The sequence below is a fragment of the Lates calcarifer genome, linkage group LG21 (assembly GCF_001640805.2).
Source record: "Lates calcarifer isolate ASB-BC8 linkage group LG21, TLL_Latcal_v3, whole genome shotgun sequence".
Taxonomy (NCBI): domain Eukaryota; kingdom Metazoa; phylum Chordata; class Actinopteri; family Centropomidae; genus Lates; species Lates calcarifer.
In genome coordinates, this window is record NC_066853.1 from 13,514,419 (window position 1) to 13,533,252 (window position 18,834).

General features: G+C 42.3%; 1 protein-coding gene across 1 annotated transcript in view; it reads left to right on the forward strand.

Moving 5' to 3' along the window:
• Positions 1-16,948, forward strand: part of ift80 (intraflagellar transport 80 homolog (Chlamydomonas)) — a 35,724-nt gene extending 18,776 nt beyond the window's left edge. Inside the window, 14 exon segments of the mRNA XM_051065398.1 lie at positions 7,037-7,108; positions 7,110-7,217; positions 8,602-8,720; positions 9,083-9,157; positions 9,742-9,905; positions 9,990-10,039; positions 10,041-10,055; positions 11,332-11,467; positions 11,577-11,724; positions 13,105-13,276; positions 14,941-15,030; positions 15,223-15,395; positions 15,560-15,683; positions 16,200-16,948. Of these exon segments, the coding sequence (XP_050921355.1) occupies positions 7,037-7,108; positions 7,110-7,217; positions 8,602-8,720; positions 9,083-9,157; positions 9,742-9,905; positions 9,990-10,039; positions 10,041-10,055; positions 11,332-11,467; positions 11,577-11,724; positions 13,105-13,276; positions 14,941-15,030; positions 15,223-15,395; positions 15,560-15,683; positions 16,200-16,310 (1,557 nt within the window). The 3' untranslated portion in view covers positions 16,311-16,948.
• Positions 16,949-18,834: the final 1,886 nt, after the last annotated feature.

Genomic DNA, 18,834 nt, shown 5'->3' on the forward strand with positions numbered 1-18,834 from the left:
GCTTTGTAAGTTTTCTTTTGTTCTATTTTGTTGAGGAAACATAGCATTCATGGGATCTGGGATGTTGTACATATTTAACCCACTTTTGATCATTCATACAACAGGTTGGTCACAGGTAAATACTGGGTCATGATTCCATGTCAGTAAAAGTGGGTTACACAATGTTGTTTTTACACTGGAGATTCAAATGGAGGATATTATTGTATAGAGTCTAGTACAGACTATTAATATCTCTATACTGTAATGTCATGTCACAACATGTAATTTCATACACCAAGTTGACAGTCATGTTCAAACATTGCTGCAGTTGAGAGGAGTGGAATCTGATTTGTTCATCTTTTTATACCAAAGCCCAGCAGTGCTGTAGCTGCATAAAATGCAGGATTTTTGTAGGGTCACAGACTCAGGTTGACCCATTGACACTAATAGCAGTTACAAGTTTTTCCTAGATGCTTGCTTCAATGTGACAGGAGTGTCAGAGATGAAAGGCTAGAAAAGCAGAGAAAGTCTGGAAATCTCCCGCCCCCCCACACCCCCCCAACCCCACCTCTGATTAGTATGTTGTTGACTTGCATTAGGGCTGGGGGGAGCAGAGAGCGGTCAGGGCAGACATATTTAATTCTTGTGAAGTAATGGGGCTGAATCAGCAGATAGCTCCACTGGGAGCCATTAGTCCAGACATGTGTCATTAACCCTTTCCCTGGCCCGAGCTCCACCCCCACCCGCCCCCACTCCCCTCAGCCCGGGCCATGAAGACCAGAGCACTGTTTCAGGTAGAGCAGATAGAGAGAGGGGGGAAGGGGTAAACCAATGGCACAGACACACACTTTCATTTTCTGCCATGACTTTGTTTCTAACATTTTCCCTGCTCCACTCTCAGTCTGTGTGCTTCTCTCATTTTTCAGTGCTTTCAAGATGATTTTTGCTTATTGTGTGTGTTGTCTGAGTCAGTTGCTGTTTCCATGAGTCAAGTCTTGCATACAACCTTCTCTGAAGCAACTTAAAATAATGGTGTTTGATTAGATATATTTTATGTGTTATATACTCATACCCTGTAGGCTTCATAAGTGGATGTAATAAGAAGATATATATATATATATATATATATATGTATATTAGTTGTGGTCTGCTTTGTGTAAGTTTCAATGAATTCTAATAGTTTTCACAGTAGAAAAAAATGTATCAAAATGTCAAACCTCAAACCAGCCTACTCCTGTGCTATCCAGCCACATGTGCTTCCAAACACTCCTATTTTGGCCAAAATACTGTATGTCTAAATGCACAGCTTCCAGTTGTTGCTATTGCAGTAAGTTGCTCATGACAAACGGAAATAGCTCTCCATGCAAGGTACAAACTTGATACTTTTACATTTTTTCATACTTTCTTTCTGCCATGAAAAGTTGTCACTGTTGGAATGCATGGTAACCAACATAACTTAAGGTGAACACAGCCAATGGTCTGAAGAAAGGACAAAACAGTTAACTTTCAACACCTACCTTTCACACCTACAGAGAATGAGTATTTGATGGGTGGGAGCATCACTTTAATTGCTGGATGATTATTTTAAAAAGTCAAGGAACAACTGAAAAAAGGGACAGGGTAGAGTTGATTGTATGTATGTAGAAAGGAACAACAGGTTTGGGTTATAATTTGGGGGTTCACCAGAACGTCTTTACCGTTGAGCTCAATTTTTCTTCTTCTTTTTTTTTTTTTTTTTCTTTTTTACGTAACCTTTTTGCAGGCCTCCCCATGTTGGCTGTGGCTGCAGGGCAGCAATAGAGAGAAGGGGCAGGCCCATAACACCTGCCAGTCTTAATGGTAAACATATGTCGAGAAATGCAGAGGGAGTGAGGAGGAGGGAAAGAGGAGGGAGAGGGGGCAAGCACACTCCTTAAAGAGGCTCTAAAGAGGTTGTGCGTTCATAGTTTCGCTGTGTTTTGGGGTTTTTTTAAGAGTGGGCATGTGCGTGTGTGTGTGTGCAAATGTGCCGTTGTCTGCAGAACTGTCAGTATGTCTGTGTTTGCCTATAGTGCATTGCATACTGCAAGCCAGGGTCTGTGGATCATCACTCAGATTTTTCCCCTGAAACAAAAAGAGATCCAGATAATAACACCATCATCCAAATATGGTGGTAGATGGTAAAACAGCATTATCACATTATTCTGTGTGGCACTGCAACATCTCATAGGGCCATTTTTCTCATTCAGGACTCCAGGGTTTGTCACCTACATGCAACTAACGTCTGTACATCTGAGTCACATTAACATACACATGTTGGTGCACGCAGGATGCATGTGTGGGTGTTTTGCTGGCTGCTCATGGTGATCATCACAAGTGTTAGACTCACCAGCCTCTGTCTCCCGCCATGTCTTTGACACAAGTACATGTGTGGGCGTGTGTCTTTCTGTCTGCATCATAGTGCATACCTAGACTTTCATGCACAGCCATGCATTGCTGCCCTGTAGTCTGTGTATATAAGTTCATTGTAAGTTTGAGGGGTCTCCCCCTCTCTCTGCCGCAGCTCAGCTGAGAACCACACATCATGTCTGCCACCTTCGCTCTCACCACAAAGCTGCCCATTATGGACAGACAGGCTTCAGAGACCAGAGACTGGACTCCAGCAAGATGAAGGCCAAGACCCGCCTTCCACATCCCGCTTTCCCCCTTCTTGATCTTTTGGCCTTTATACACTCTCTGTGTATATCTGCTTACTCTTTCTTCTCACTGTATATTATGTCTCCTTCTGTTGAAGCCCTTATGGTTTCCCTTGTTGTTCTTCCTCTTTCCCAATCGCTCCTATCTACTTAATAGTCGATCCTCACCGCTACCACCTCTTTCTCACCTGCCTTGCGCTCTTTAAAATCTGAAAACACCAATCTGGCTTTATAGTGTGAAAAATCTAAAACAAGCATTTCCAGAATGGTGACATACGTCTGCTCAGATATTACGTTGCAGGAATGTTAAGAAGGCACAGCTCTGCCATCCCTACCTCTCTCCGATTGCTCTTTATCGACACTGATACACTATACAGGTGTTGTGATTTGTATTTATGTGTATAATGCGGAACTATATTGCATTAAAAAAACATAAAATAAAATAGTCATTTGTGTTTGGCTTATGAGCAAAGGTACAGCCTGTTGAGACCAAGCAAAGTAACCAGACTGTAACTACAAAGTGATGGTTGTAATGTACAATTTTGCTGTTTACCAACTATGAGAAGAAGAGATTTAGTTGTTCTTTGTCTTGTTGTATCCACCTTAGCATGAACCTGCCTTAAGTCAGTTCCTTCCTGGTGTGTGTTTTTTTTTTTTCCTGACTAGTTTCAGCTATCACAAAATCTAGACTCTTCACCAGTAAGGGAATAAATGAAAGAAAAGTACATAGAGGACAGAGAGATGCAGAGATCTTGTATCTGAATGCTGCGCTGGAAAAGGTTTTCATGCCCCAGGTTTCTCCTCTGCTGGGCCAGTTTGTTCATCTCGGGAGAGCAATGGGAGTCCCCCCATGTGTCCCATAGTCAGACACTGGCCGACAACTCTGACAAGCCAGAGGATTTTCACCTCTTTTACACACATGTACGCACACCTTCAAATCAGACATTGGACACTCACAAGAGGGGAATGCAAACTCACATTTATTTCTCCCTGTATTCACAGTACACACTTTAATTACCTTGACCATTGTCATCCCTGCATCTCGTCTTTGCTTTCTCGCACATACACAAACTTCATACACACAGACATGTATGCACACAAGAATTGCACAAAGACAAACCCCACCTTCCCACACGCACGCACGCACACACACACACACACACACACACACACACACACACACACACACACACACACACACAATCTCACTTGCTGGCTTGCCGGCTGGCTCTAGAAGGAATCAAATGGCTCAATGTGTTAAAAGCATTAGGTAAGCGTGGATCCAGCAGTGTTCCTCAGGCCGATATCATATGTCCTGCTTCATTACAGTCTGGTGTATACATTCAGCTGCATCTCTGACCCTCCATCTATCCATCCCGCTCTCTTCCATCCCTCCCCTTTCCCCTGGGGTGCTTTAACACAGAGCGGGCCATCTCAAGATGTTAGCCGAAGAATGGATGAGATCTCTCATTACTGTTAATGGCTGGCCTAGGCTGCGGAGCTCTTGCAAGCACATCTCCATGCATGTTTGGAGAGGAGAAAAATAATCTGTAAAGAATGTATTTATATAAAGGAAGCCTAGTTCTTGTCACAGGATGTATAAGTGAGGGCGCTTGCCGCTGCAGAAATCAAAGAGAAGGGAGGGAAAATAAGTTAAATAGCAATTAATTTGACTTTAACAAACTATCCCTTGTCCACATGGCTGTGCAGGTCTTGTTTTTTCCTGCAGCTATTTTTGGTCCTGATATGACATTAACTGCTGGGAGGGTGCTGACCGAAACCAGCTGAGCGATGTGTGTATGAGGCCTACAGACGGACCAGAAGCGGGAGAGAGATCAAAGCATCCAGCCTGTAACCTGTAGCCTGCCGACCGTTACCTCTAGCCCTGTCAAAGCCAACGGAGAGGAAATAACGCCACACCTCACATCCCACAGCTGCATGTGCACGAGGCAGCAAGCACACTGGGGCCTTTTCTCCGAGCCTCACCGCAGCACTTGGCCTGTTGCACCACACTTGTCTCTCCATCGCAGGCGAGCAGGCAGCGCTAGGCTAACATTAGCGCTTTTCTCCCTTCATAAGCAGTTTACAGTGTGAATGCGTGTATTTGTGTGGAAGATCACAGCAGAGAACCCCCACTCCCACCACCCCCCGACCCCACCCCTCGTCCCAGCTCAGATCGGCCAGTGGCTTGTACCCGAGTCAAGAGGGAGGTCAAGGAGGGCCCCAGGGGGACAAGATGAGGAAGGGGGGTGTCGTGTGAGAAAATCAGATGCCAGTTGTCCACAGTGGGCAAAAGCAAATGATATTTGTGAGAGACAGAAACTTGTTTAGTGGACCTTACTCTGCAAATCTAGCTGCAGCCTGGCGCCTATGAGACATTGTCCTGGAAAAGAACAAATCGGAAAACTTTTATCTGCTGGTGGATCCAGACTGTCTCGACTGATTCATATTGAATCAAAGCACAAAAATTGCTTCTGTGTTGTGATACTCCACAGAAGACTTCAGGGACAGGAGTGTGGAAAGACAATAGTAGGAGAAGGAAAAAGTACTGGAAACAGTGAAAAACATAAAATAAAAATAGATGGGAAAGGTGTTCTTGTCTTAGATACTGTAAAGGGCTGCAGAGCTCTCAGTTGTGTCTTTCGCCATCACTGACTGTCACTGTCAGTGCGGAGTCTGGCTGACACAGCACAGTGGACAAGGGGAAGAATCCTCTTTCTATTGCTTTGTGTCTGTTAGTCTCTCTTAGCTCCTCTATCTTTCTCTCCCTCCCTCTCAGGCTCTGCCTCCTTTAAGCCTTTTCTTATAAAAAGAAGGGAGAGGTCTTGTTAATCAGCGCTTGGCTTCAGTTTGGGGGCTCGTATATAAAACCTCCCTTTTCCTCCCTGTACCCCTGCCCCCCGTGTATGTAATAGATGAGGATAGCAGAGTGTATGTTTATGAGCGCGAGTGCTGGACTTGGCAGGGCCGAGCACTCCTTCAGTGTCTCACAGTTCATCACAGCTCAATGACTGACTGGGCCCCTGTCTTTCTAGCAGAGTTTACATTATGCGCACACACACACATACATATACACACTCACTCATACACTCTCACCGCTTCTCTTCTCCAAACTTCTCATTGTTTCTAGTCCCTAAGCTGCCCCCCTTCCCCCGTCCCCAAGGTAATCGTTTAAGATTGTAGATAAATATCTATACCCATTAAAGTCCATGTAAAGCTGTAATACTTATGCACTCTGAGTCAGTCACACCACAGAAAATGTGCTATTAACCACACAGCTAAATTTGAATGGTAAAAAATGTCAAATATATTACATGAGCTTTCAAAATCATGAAAAAATAAGGAGCTCTCTCTAGTCTGAGACCCTGGGGATGTGTCTCCTAAAGGTGCTAAAACCACACCCACTCGAACGGTGCAGCACAGGGACAGTCAGCACACTGTTAGCACCACTGATACTAGCCATCATGGATACCAGGCACAGCCTTGGAGTTATACATCCATTCATGTTTGAGCCACCAGAGCCAGAGTCAAGTTCAGAGCCTGAGGACAATTTCTTATTGATTGGGAATGTGTAGAAATGACATTTTTGTTGATCAAATGACCTGTCTGTCTTTCAAGGACTCAAGAAACAAGTTGCACTGTTTATACAGTCATATTACTTAGGTTTATTAATAAAGGTAACAAAGTTACCTAATGATGTCAAGTGTGCTACTGCTCACTCTAACCAGTTTGATCCTTCATCTTTGAGAGGACACACAGAGAGACAGACAGTGAGCAATATCAGTGGGACAGGAGGCCAGGGTGAGAGGGTCAGTTCAGCCTCATTCAAAAGTGACAGTGGATTATCTGTGAATTCCTGTTGTCTCTGTTGAAAGTTTGTACAACTAACCAGTGTGAAACGATCACTGTAGAGACGGATGTTGGTGGTGTTCCTCAGCTTTCCGTCAGCATGGTTCTCCACTAAATAAATCCACCTCCTCTTAATGCCTTTGAAAGTTTAAATAAGGCGACGACCGAGCTGTTCTACAAACGGGACGACGGCACAGCTAGCTAACAAAATCTATAATAATTTGCAGCCCACCGGGAGAAGCACTAATACTAATGCAGTGTCGCTATTTATAACAGTTACAGTCTTAGGGGCGGGGTTATGCTGAGTGGTGGCTTCAGCAAATCATGAAACACCCTTTCAGATCCACCCATAAAATCCTGAGAATGAAACTGATGAAAAACTATGAAACAGTCTAACTTCACAATGCAGTAACACATAGTTTACAGACTCTGCACATGTTTTCAGGAACTATTTTCCAACATAAATAATGTGTTTAGAGACAAATTTCTGAATTTGCTTTACACTGACTTTAACCATATTGTTCTCCCCCCAGTGGTCCTATGCGTTGGAGAAGCCCAACACAGGCAGCCTATTCACCTTGGCCTGGTCTGCGGATGGGACCCAGCTTGGCTGGGGCCTGCGGCAACGGGCATGTCATCTTTGCCCATGTGGTGGAGCAGCACTGGGAGTGGAAGAACTTTGTGATCACCCTTACCAAGAGGAGAACCATGCAGGTAGAGAGACTCACACATCCACATTACTCCTTTTCAACCTTAAAGAATGTCACTTTAGCCTTGTCTTGATTCTGTGTTGTTTAGTTTGATGAAACAAATGAAATGATAAAAGACTGATAAGATACAAAGCAACGACTGAAACAGGAAGAAACAAAACAAACTTTTGCAAATCTCACCTAAGCAAATTGCACAGTTACATGCACGTACAAAAGAATAATGCTGGGAGCCCATCTTGAGTTCTGGTCTGTCATAAAATTTTTATACGTTAAAGGTGTCTTTTTCAAACAAAGATCACTAAAAGTCAGTGTGTGTGAGGAAGAACAATAGATTTTCATCAGACAAAGTCAGCATAACAAGACAACTGGTAAGTACTGCAACACCATAGGGAGACTGTAAAAGAGATGAGTGAGTGTGCTACGTAGAGAAGAAAGTGCTTCCCAGGCCGGGGCTTGTTGTATAGTAGGACCCTCCCTGTGTGCCAGTGTGCAGCCCTGCAGTGACAATGACCAGCCTGTCTAGCTGCCTCCCTTGCTCCACCATTCTCCACTGTTTAAACTCATGCTAACCACAAGGTAGCGTTTAAATGCGGTTAACACACCCTAATGTACATATACACACACACACTTGTATACTTTGAGACAGGGATACACACGCACACCTACAAGAACAAGGTCATGCACATGTACTTGTGCCAACGCACGTGCACTCATTTGCCATAGACATCTTTACCAAGTGCAGTTTGTGTAAACCAAACAAAGTTGGGTCATCATCCATTTATTTTCAGCCTCGCAGGCACTTTTCTGTCTCCCTCCTCCCCCTCTCCTCCTCGCAGTCCGTTTTAAAAGTGCACATCTGCCAGTGGTTTGTGAATCAGCCAGCTAAATTTACCACCTTGCGGTCAAATGTTTTTTTATTCCTGGTTGTGTTGCATGTAAATTTGGGTAACTGGAGGGAGAAGAGGAGGAAGATTTGTAAAGCTGTAAAAATAACCCCACCTTTCACCTGGTGCTGGAAAAGGCTCTTTCATTCATTCACAGAGAGAGCTGGAAGGAAGTATTTATCTATGCAGGTGAAAAAATGAGTATCAACCACTGCTCACACACACTTAAAACAGTAAAAACGTCTCGCTCTGACCACAGTTGCCCTACGTATACTTGGACATACTGTAGACTGTTTCCTGTGAATATTAAGAATAAATACACTGTACTATGTATGTGACTGTGTTCAAGGCTCTGTTAATAAAGCTATTGTCTCCTCTTTGTTATGTTTGCTCAGTAGTATAAAGTTTATGCCCGCACAGTAATTTTTGAGAACTTTATTCATCCCTACCCTTTTTTTTCTTTTCATTTAACTCATCTTTTCTCATCACTTTCTCACCTCTCAGGTGAGGAATGTGATGAACGACGCAGTGGACGTATTGGAGTTCAGAGACCGAGTCATAAAAGCCTCGCTGGCGTTCGGTCACCTGGTGGTCGCCACTTCCCTCCAGTGCTATGTCTACAAGTCAGTGGGCCATTCTTCCTTTTCTTGTCTCCTCTGGTTCTTCTCATCCCCCCAATTCACACAGGCACTGAAATGTCTCATCTAATGATTTCAGTCCTGTCAGATGACTTCTATGTGTGTTTTGTCTTTTTTAAACTTTATATATAATGATTGTTTGCATCAGTCCTTTTCTATCACTACACTCTTCATGCTCAATCTGTGGATAGAGCTCTTCTCACTGTCACTGTCACTGGCATTAACTTAATAGTAACTTCATTGAAAACTCTTCCTGTTCTTGGTCTTGTTTCTGTTCTGTTGTTATTGATGTCTGTGTTTCCACTAATTTTGATGTGTGTTTTTGTTGCTTTTTCTCTTTGTGGCAGCTCAAGAAACTGGAATACTCCCCTAATCTTTGACCTGAAGGAGGGAACAGTCAGCCTCATCCTGCAAGCAGAGAAGTGAGTCTCTTTTCCAGGAGCAATGCAGCAAGAAAGAGAACAGGCTGTTGGATCGTCTATCAGCCTCTCTAATGCTTCATTACTCCACACTGACCACTCATCAAACAGCCAACCAGGCAACACACACATACACATAAACACTTAAACACACACGCACACACACACACTCAGGTGCTGTGCTGTAGCTTAGCCTGCCTTGTCATACAATAAGGCTGAAAGAAATCACTGGGGGAAATTAGATTAATATGGAGAAGCTCTTGTGTAATGCTCCAGTGCAGTGTCGCTGACACTAAGCATAGAGCTAAATAGATTACTGGCCATTCTGTAATCACAGCTGAGTCTTGCTGAGTAGGTTAATGCTGTGATAATGTGCAATACATGTTTAAATTACCTGCTTGTAACAGTTCATTAAATGTTAACATCTCTTCATCCTTTTACTTTTTAACATTTCATCTGTCTCATCTCCCTCCCTGCTCCCTCTCTTCCCTACTCATGCTATCCCACTCTCCCACATATAAAATCATATACATAAAATACACTTACCCAGTTCTCATCCACTGTATCCTCATGTCTCCTCCACCCAGACACTTTCTTCTCGTGGATGGAGCAGGGTTGTATACGTTCTCCTATGAGGGTCGGCTGATATCCTCTCCCAAGTTCCCTGGTATGCGAGCTGACATCCTAAATTCTCAGGTTGTCTCGCTTAGTAACGACACCATCGCCATCCGAGACAAGAGTGATGAAAAAGGTGAGGGAACCGCTGTCACTCCTGAAATGTTATAAATTGGATGGAGTGTGCTTTTACTAAACTCTTTTCCTTTTTCCTCACAAGTCATCCTTCTCTTTGATGTCCTGACTGGGAAAGCCCTTGGTGAAGGGAAGCCCATTGACTCACAAGGTAAGTAGTGAAGTCAGGTTTTTTTTTTTCCTTCTGTAAATTTTAATTTTAATTTTGTTCTTTTAACAATGACATCAATGATACTGAAAACAGAAACATTATACATCCCTATTATACTTACTAGTTCTCTTACTATTTGCTGATCTTAAAATAAACCACTCCCACAAATGTAAGTTTTGCCATTCTAAATATTGGAGTGACCAGGCCTAAAAGTGAACCCTGGTATCAAAATTGTTTGAAAATTTCAAACAAATTTGTGTTAGTAAGCCTAGCTAACTTGCATGGTACCAGTAATATTAACATATTTTCCTAGGAAGTAGCATACTTTTAACTAGCTACATAATTTTGTTGGATTACAGTTTATATCTGAAAAAGCTCTGTTCAGGACAGGGACAGGGAGATCACAAAATACCAACAGTAAAGCATAAACCTCACTCTGTGTGACTTGTCCATGTATGTTATGTCTATAACATAACATACAAGGACAAGCATCCAATGTGGCTACATCAAAAACTGTTTTCCATAAAATATTGTACTCTAATACTTTCACATGCAGTATAACATTGATGCTACTTCTTATTTTCCATGTTTTCTGCATGAATCAGCTGAGTTTTTCCCTGCAACCTTTAAGCTGTAGCTAAAGGTAGAGGCTAATTTAGTAGCCCTTTGTGATTCAACACATTTCATCTAGATAGACCTAGTTAAGGGAAACTTTTCAGAGCTGGTGTTTGTGCTAAAAATATACTAACAAATATCCAGAATGGGGAGAGACAATAAAGACACAGGAGGAGAATGGGGGAAGGGCTCTGAGGTCAAACTGAGAGGGAAAGAGACAAAAAGAAGGAAAGAATTAGAAGAGAAGGAAAAGAAGTAGAGGTAGCAGTAGTTACTGTTTGTCAGCATGGCTTTGTCTGCCAGTACTCCACAGCTCCAAGACACTGCACCAAGGCCAGCTGGCTCTGGCCAAAAACACACTCACACACATATGCACATGTTCACTCACACACAGGTTCACGTGCATGTATACCCACTCGATGTCTCTCTATCGCTCTCTCTCTCTCTCACATACACACACACACGCGCACACACACACACACACACACACACACACACACACACACACACTTGGCAGACAGACTGTTGGGTCACAGCACAAACCACTCTCCCCCTTTTCCTTTCTTTTCCTGATCTTTTGTCCTCTTTCCATCATTCACTCCACTGTTCCCTCTTACCTTTGTGCTTGTGTGTGTGTGTGTGTCTGTGTATTTATATGTAGCTGGAAGTGGTGGAGATTGCTCTGGACCAGTGTGGCCCATCCACCGAAAGGAAGATTGCCCTTGTGGACAAGAATCGTGACCTTTATTTGACTTCAGTGCGTCATCTTGGGCGAGAACCCAAAATCTGCAAAATTGGTGAGACAGGGAGGGGGAGGTGTAGGGCCTCTCTTTGTTTTTATACACAAGTATAGCTAACACTGGATGAATGAGACTGTTGTGTGTGTGTGTGTGTTCTGTCATGTAGGTAGCATGGTTCACAGTATGGCATGGAATGATGCTGCTAACATCCTGTGTGGAATCCAAGACAACCAGCTGACGGTGTGGTACTACCCGAGTGCTGTTTTCACTGACAAGGAGCTGCTGCCAAAAACACTGTATATAAAGGATGGCAGGTACCCAATCAGAGTCCTCTGCACTCACTTACATACTGGCATTGTAGCATTAACAGCTGATACTGTTCACCAGAGTGATGGCTGGGTTACTGTGACAGAAGCAGCAGGTTATGTTAAAATTAGAAGCTGGCCAGAATTGGAAGCATCCACTAACAAAGAGTGCAAACGTGCCCTGATGATTTTCATGTGAGCTTTGAACAGTCATGGAATAGAAATAGTAGGAAAAGATGTAAAATAAGAGCTACAGAAGAGAGATAGAAGCAGCTTTTTTTTGCACCTTCCAGCTCATTCCCAAAGGTACAACACATAGTGCTTTAGGCGCTCCTTTTTGCCAGCAGCTGTCAGACTGTACAATGCTTCCTGCCCAAAAGTCCTCGACTTCAGCCAGCACAGGAGGTGCTAAGGCAAAGTGCCTGCACGTCTATACAGGCAGTCCTGGATTACTTTTTCATGTCTCTGCTACACCAATCTGAACATTTGGTTGCACTGTTTTGTTCTTATTTGTTCTCATATTGTACCCGCCATATATTTATTTTATTTTTTGCCTCTTTCTATGGTTTATGGTTTGTGTGCTGTTGTTAACTTTTACACTTCTTATTCTGAGTGATACTTTTTAAGACATAATTTATTTGTTCTAATAGAATCAAGTTTTGCAGTTGGTGGTTACTTATATTTACACAGACTCAATTTATGTTGCTATTTTTCTTTTTTCATTGTTGTTTCACTCAGAACTCCTGCAGCCAAAATTTTTCATGAGAGTCATTAAAAGTTTATTTTTATGCAATGCATAAATGGGGAACACCAGATACCAAGTGGCAAAAGCTAGTAAATAAACGAATACAAAGGCTTCACTTTTCCGAATGTCACTAGGTTTTTAGGATATCTGTGATGGAAGGCAGCTTGGACCAAGTACAGTGCAAGTTACAAAAGCAGCACTGTCAGTATGTTATTTCATCTATTCAGCCAAATTGTATATGTGGTGGGCCCCCACAAATTACTCTCTGTATTAGAAATTCTGGCACACATATGCAAACTGGCAAAGACTGTACAGTCAATAAGTTGATTGTTGTGTTCTTAATTAGCACAATCCATCATCCTCACTATGTTATCATGTTAAATCAATTTTTTGCTAAGTTGTAACATATATATACATATATATATATATGTGTGTGTGTGTGTGTTATTGAATGGTTAGTCTTTTTTCCCACATGAGCATTCACACTCTTTTCATGCCCACTATTACGTGGAAAACACTGAGAATGGTCGTCGCTGAATTTTTCTGTAACAACAAAACAGTGACGATGTGGTTACATGTATTTGTTTTAACTCTGGTGTGTGTGTGTGTGTGTGGGTGTGTGTGTTTATTTATCCCCATCAAAGCGACTTCAGCCGTGCACCCCACATTCTGAACTATGTTGGCACTAAGGTGATGTTACGCCAAGGAGACGGTTCACTAGTGTGCAGCAGTGTACCTCCTTACCCAGCCCTCCTCCACACATACAGCACCTCTGCACGCTGGGAGGATGCACTGCGCCTTTGCCGCTTCGCCAAGGTAAGTTACCTGCATATCATAATGTTTACTGATTGTGCTTGTGAAGAAACTGTCGATTTGAACGTGGTTATAATTGTTTTGACATCATTCTTACATTTGGTCTTAGTGTGTGTATACCCATTTTAAGTATTTCTTTTCATGTTAATTAAATTACTTCTTAGAATTAATCACTTAATTTCTTCTGCTTTGCATTTGTATATATATATATATATATATATATATAGACTGTAATTGACCTCAAGATAGTGTGACATACCCTGCAGTCTAGGGCTCTGGCACAGTCCAGGGTCCTGTGGTGTGTGTCACACATGCATGTATGTATAATAGAGAGCAAGACAGAGTCTGAAATTAGAAGGCAGTAGACAGGTTTATGGGACCAGACCAGCAGGCTTTAATTAGCCTTCAATTAGCCCGGTGACACCATTTACCGGATTTAGCCCCCCTTGACCTCACTCATAAATACACACTCCACTGTATGCATGTGTAAACTCTCCACACGCACGCTGAACGCAGTGTGAGACTGTGTCTTTGCTTGGGCAATGATGCAATAACCACAACCCTGAAAAAATGGACGCTAGTATCAAGAGGAGGGTGGGACAAAAGGGATGGAGAGCGAGGCACTGGTTTTAAGAGCTTTTTCCTCAACAACCCCTCCCCCCCTATTTCTGGTAAAAGTTTGGTGGCAGCGTGGCTTTTCCCAGAATCACAGTCAATGTTGTCAGTAAGCCCTCAGCTGATCAGAGTCGATGTATGTAAAATATAGAACCATACACACATACAGGAATATATAACATACAGTAGATGGCATTAATCTAACTATGATACAGACACACCAAAGGAAGATTTAGGGAGTCAAGTTTTTGTATCAAGTTTATGATCTCAAGCAGTGAGTGTCAGTGTTATTTGTTATTTCCAGGAGTGGTTTCTGATTAGAGCTGTTTGTCTTAGAGATGGACATCGATTAAAGGGGAAATTACAGAGTGGTGACTCTAGTGTGAAGTTTGCTCAACTGTTGGCCAATTGGTGGTTAAGGCTTCACTTTAATGAACGCAGCTGCACGGAATAGTGGTGACACATTTGTTTACATTCATAGACGTTGTGTATTGCAAATGTCTGTGTTTGTGTTTTGTTGTGTTTTTGTGTGTGTCATTCATGTTTTCTTAATGGTTTGGATCATGGCTACAATGAGGCCTGCCAGGATATGAACAGGATGTAATGAGGACTATAAAGACACCGTCATACCCTGTCCCTGTGCACACTCAGACACACATACCTCAGACTGCTTTGAATCTGCCATCCCTATCATGCTTTGCTATAGTAATCATCGCTAACTAGAACTGTTTTGCATTTTAAAACATTTTGGAAGGCAAATGAAAGTTAGATAATATTTAAAGTCCTGCAAAATAGCAAACTAATTTAAACTCCTCTTCACATCACTTTTTCCATGACTGCGTCACTAACTAATGTAATGTAATGTTAAGTAAATGGTATAGTTGAATGCGATCAAAAAGTTCTGAGACTGCCATAAACAAGTGATTTAGATTTGGCTGCCATCCCCTTCAAAGTCCCCTTCAAAAGTGCTCCTGCCATCAAGCACCATCTGCGACTGGTGAGATATTGTCATTTAGAGAGATGCTCACTGACTCTGCTTTCCATCTCTACAGGACAAATCTTTGTGGGCATGCCTTGCTGGTATGGCAGTGGCAAACAGGGAGCTGACCACAGCGGAGATGGCCTATGCTGCAATTGGAGAGGTAAGGGCATTAGTCAGTGGCTAATTCAGTCGAACAGGCCTTCCAACACAAGTACACACACACTGTTGAATTCACTGAAACTCCCTGATTCTGACAGAAGAGACCAATTACAGTCACATAGACCAATTATAAGGTATGTCATTCACAACTGTTTTTTTTCTCTCTGCATATCCTCTCCCTCTCTTCTTTTAGTTACCTAGGGTGCAGTACATCAACTTTATAAAGGAGCAGCCATCCAAGGAGTCGTCTTTAGCCCACATGCTGCTGTTCAGTGGCCAGGTCCAGGAGGCTGAGACCACTCTGTTACAAGCTGGTCTCATCTACCAAGCCATACAAGTCAACATTGACCTTTTCAACTGGGAGAGGTACAGTTCAAGTGTTTCTGTGTACAAAGGTGCAGCTGGAATATAAGTATAATTTGTTTTGGAGAATGCTTTTTCTCAGCTTTGAAGGAGAAGGCCAGTGTTAGGATGAAGTATTTTGTCCATACAGGGTGGATGTGAATCTTCATCTTGTCATTTGTGTCCAGAGCACTGGAGCTGGCAGTCAAACACAAGACCCATGTGGACACTGTGTTGGCATATAGGGAGAAGTTCCTACAGAAATGTGGGAGGAAGGAGACCAATAAGAGATTCCTACAGTATGCTGAAGGGGTAAGTAAGGGCAGCTGGCCTGTTGCACTGCACTGATTGATTTGGGCTGCGATCACACCAGATTTATTTTTGGCAGTGGAGGGTGTCTTTTTGTAGTTATTTTCTGTGGGTTTCAGCTCATCAACTCTTTATGCACCACTTATATACTCTGAGCACCTCCAGAAGAAAAACATTTAAATCTTAAGGGACGGAGACTCTTTGTCATTTGGACTGTTTCTCTGCTGTCCAGTTGGAAGAGCCTGTGGAGCTAAAAGGAGGAAAGCCTAAAAGTTGTTGTTGTTCTCCTCTGCCAAAGCTGTTTAGCCTCACAGAATACTTGGATGAGCTTTAGAGGGGTGCCTCAAAAAATGCCAGTGCCATCATACTAAGAAAACATGTCCCACTTCAGACGTCCAGCGTGATCAATGCCTTATCCTGTAATGTTATTTATTTAGCTGCTTTGTTCCATAGCAATCAATATAAAATACAGTAGCTCCTCTAAGCTCATTTCATCTTGTCTTTCTGTCTCTCTGCCAGGTTGAGGTGGACTGGGAGAAAATCCAGGCAAAGATAGAGATGGAGCTGTCTAAAGAAAGAGAAAAAGCTGCTAATGCCTCTGTGAGGAGCAGCGTGGCCTTTCGACGTTAATGTTCAGGAGACCTGTCTCTAACACATCTGCTTTTGCAGAAACTGATTCCCATGTGATTTTGACATTTGTTGAATATTAGGTGGTTTGGCTTGGCCTCATGGTAAAAAAAAAAAGAACTACAACTCTGCATTTGAGGTTCAGTGTGAACCATTAGTTTACAAGTACGTTAACTTCAAGTAAAAAACAAAAGGGAACATTTGGAGATGTGAAGATTAGTAGGCCATGAAGAATATGACACTTTGCCTCCTACACTGTGGCATATGCTGTGTAATATAAAACATTTGCCCAACATCGTACATGGCATTCTGTTACTGTGGGTGGTTGATTTGACTTTTGATAAGAATATCTGTGTCTCTCACCAACAGCACCATAATGGCCTTTCTGTCATATCAGCTTCTCAGTGATTTCAGTGTGTCAAGTACAGAGTTGAGAGTTATCTTTTTCAATTTATCAAAATTAACTCAGTATGTTCAATCATGTTCAAATGTATTGCTTTGGTTTTTTTGTCACTGATGTTTTACCTCGTGTTTTTATATGGATAGATATTTTCACAGTTTGTATATTCAAAACTTTGCCTTCTGTAAACACTAAAAAGAATGTCTGTTAATTAAAGAGATGTATATGTTCAGATAAAATATCTTCTCTTACATTGCTTCCTCTATTTTTCATATTCCTTTAATGTCTTGATGCTTCACTGGTTTTATACAAAGATCACAGAGTATGTTTGAAATGTTTTTTCAGCTTTGTGCATAGACCCAGCAGGTATTTCTGGGTGCATGTGTGTTTTGCAGTCCAATATATCTACAGTATGTGCTTCTCTTTGAGTTATTCTTGTATTTCCTTTTCTGCTGAGGTGTGAAACCAACTGCTTGCCATGCAGCTCCACCCCCTGGTTGGCAGAAGGCCAGTGCATCAGCGGACCATTATAGCCCATCCGTCTCTTCTAGTGGCCCATGAGGGATGAATGAGGAGGAGAAGATCTGTCTCAGGGCTCTCCAAAAAACAACTGCTAGACCGTGTCATGATGATGTGGATAGATACGGTAGAAAGTGATCAGCATAATCCCTGAAACTGTGAGTGGCCACAGATGCTGAAACATCAGAGAAAACACTTGGTGTAGGAAAATCTATCAATGGGTTCTTTCTCTCTTGCTCTTGCTTTTTTTCCTGAGCACTCTCCACTTTTAGCCACTTCTAGTCTAAGTCTCTGTCTGACTCACTGTCTTTCTCTTATTTTACTCCCTCCATCCGCTTTCTTTCTAAGCCTACTCACTTCGTGATAAACCATAGTCATCCAGACCAAACACCATTAATCTATGAAAAGACTTATCAGTGAGGAGTCCAGTTTCACATGCATTACCACTGAGAGTGGCCACACACATTGAAAATGAGGACGGAATTAATTTTGTGTGCTGTATTCATACACCCTCTTAAACTTTATATACTGGTATACTGGTAATGAAAAATAATTAATTAGAGAGTTGCATTAAACCTATACTGTATGTTCTCACTCAGACCCACCCAGATTTAAACTTCTGGTTCTCAGTGATAACAACTGAACAATAAAAGGACCATGTAAATATTTCACGTTTCTGAAACTACAAAATGCCAAATAGACACTGCACTTTTATCAAACCACAGAGCTATATACACATACTCAATGACATATATTGAATTAATGGCCAAACAAATGCAGCTCCCCCAAAAATACAATTCCTCGATATGATGCAGAATTTATGAGGAGGATAATGCCCATTGATTTGACCTTTATAGCTGATCTGTTCTTTGGTCTAGTGAGCAATATAATAACTGGATCACTGACGTAGATTCTAATGTTGCTTAAACCAAATCCAGTGTGTGTGTGCATGCACTGTGTATTTGTCTTGTGTTTACTGTAAACTTTCTCGTTTTATCATGTCTGCCTCTTTCTGTCTGTTTCTGTTTATGTCTGTGCACACACAGTATATGTTTGTATTTGTAGTATTTGCACTTTCAGGAAAAAGAAAACCAGCTATATTAGTGTCCTCTCCTCTGCCAGGGGATGTCCCAGCTTTATATTATCTGGTTAAAGTTTAATGCTGAGAAATGTAGAAGACTGGTTTTGCCCTCTGCTCCCAGACTCACGGTTGCAGCTTAGAGATGGGAGCTGGTTTGCAGTGAACTGCAGCGACTGTAATGGAAAGAGCGAAAGGCAACATTCACACCTCTTATTGGTTTTGAGTAGCTCTCATACGTGGCTTCATGCATCTTGGGGTCACATACCCTGCCTCGTCTACCCATCAGTGGGTTTTAAGCATGGATTTAATGCTTTTAAGTGCAAACTCCACCCACCCACAAATTTCCCTCTGGAAAGGAAAGCCATCAGTGTTGACTGTTGGGCTCTGCCATCATGATCTGGCGGTATTGGATTACACAAGCCACCACAATCACCCTCAGACTCTCAGTGTCAGGAGCATTAGAGGAGCTTGAGGTCTTTAATTGTAAAGTCTAGTTTTGTGGATACAGATGCTTTGGCAGCAACTTT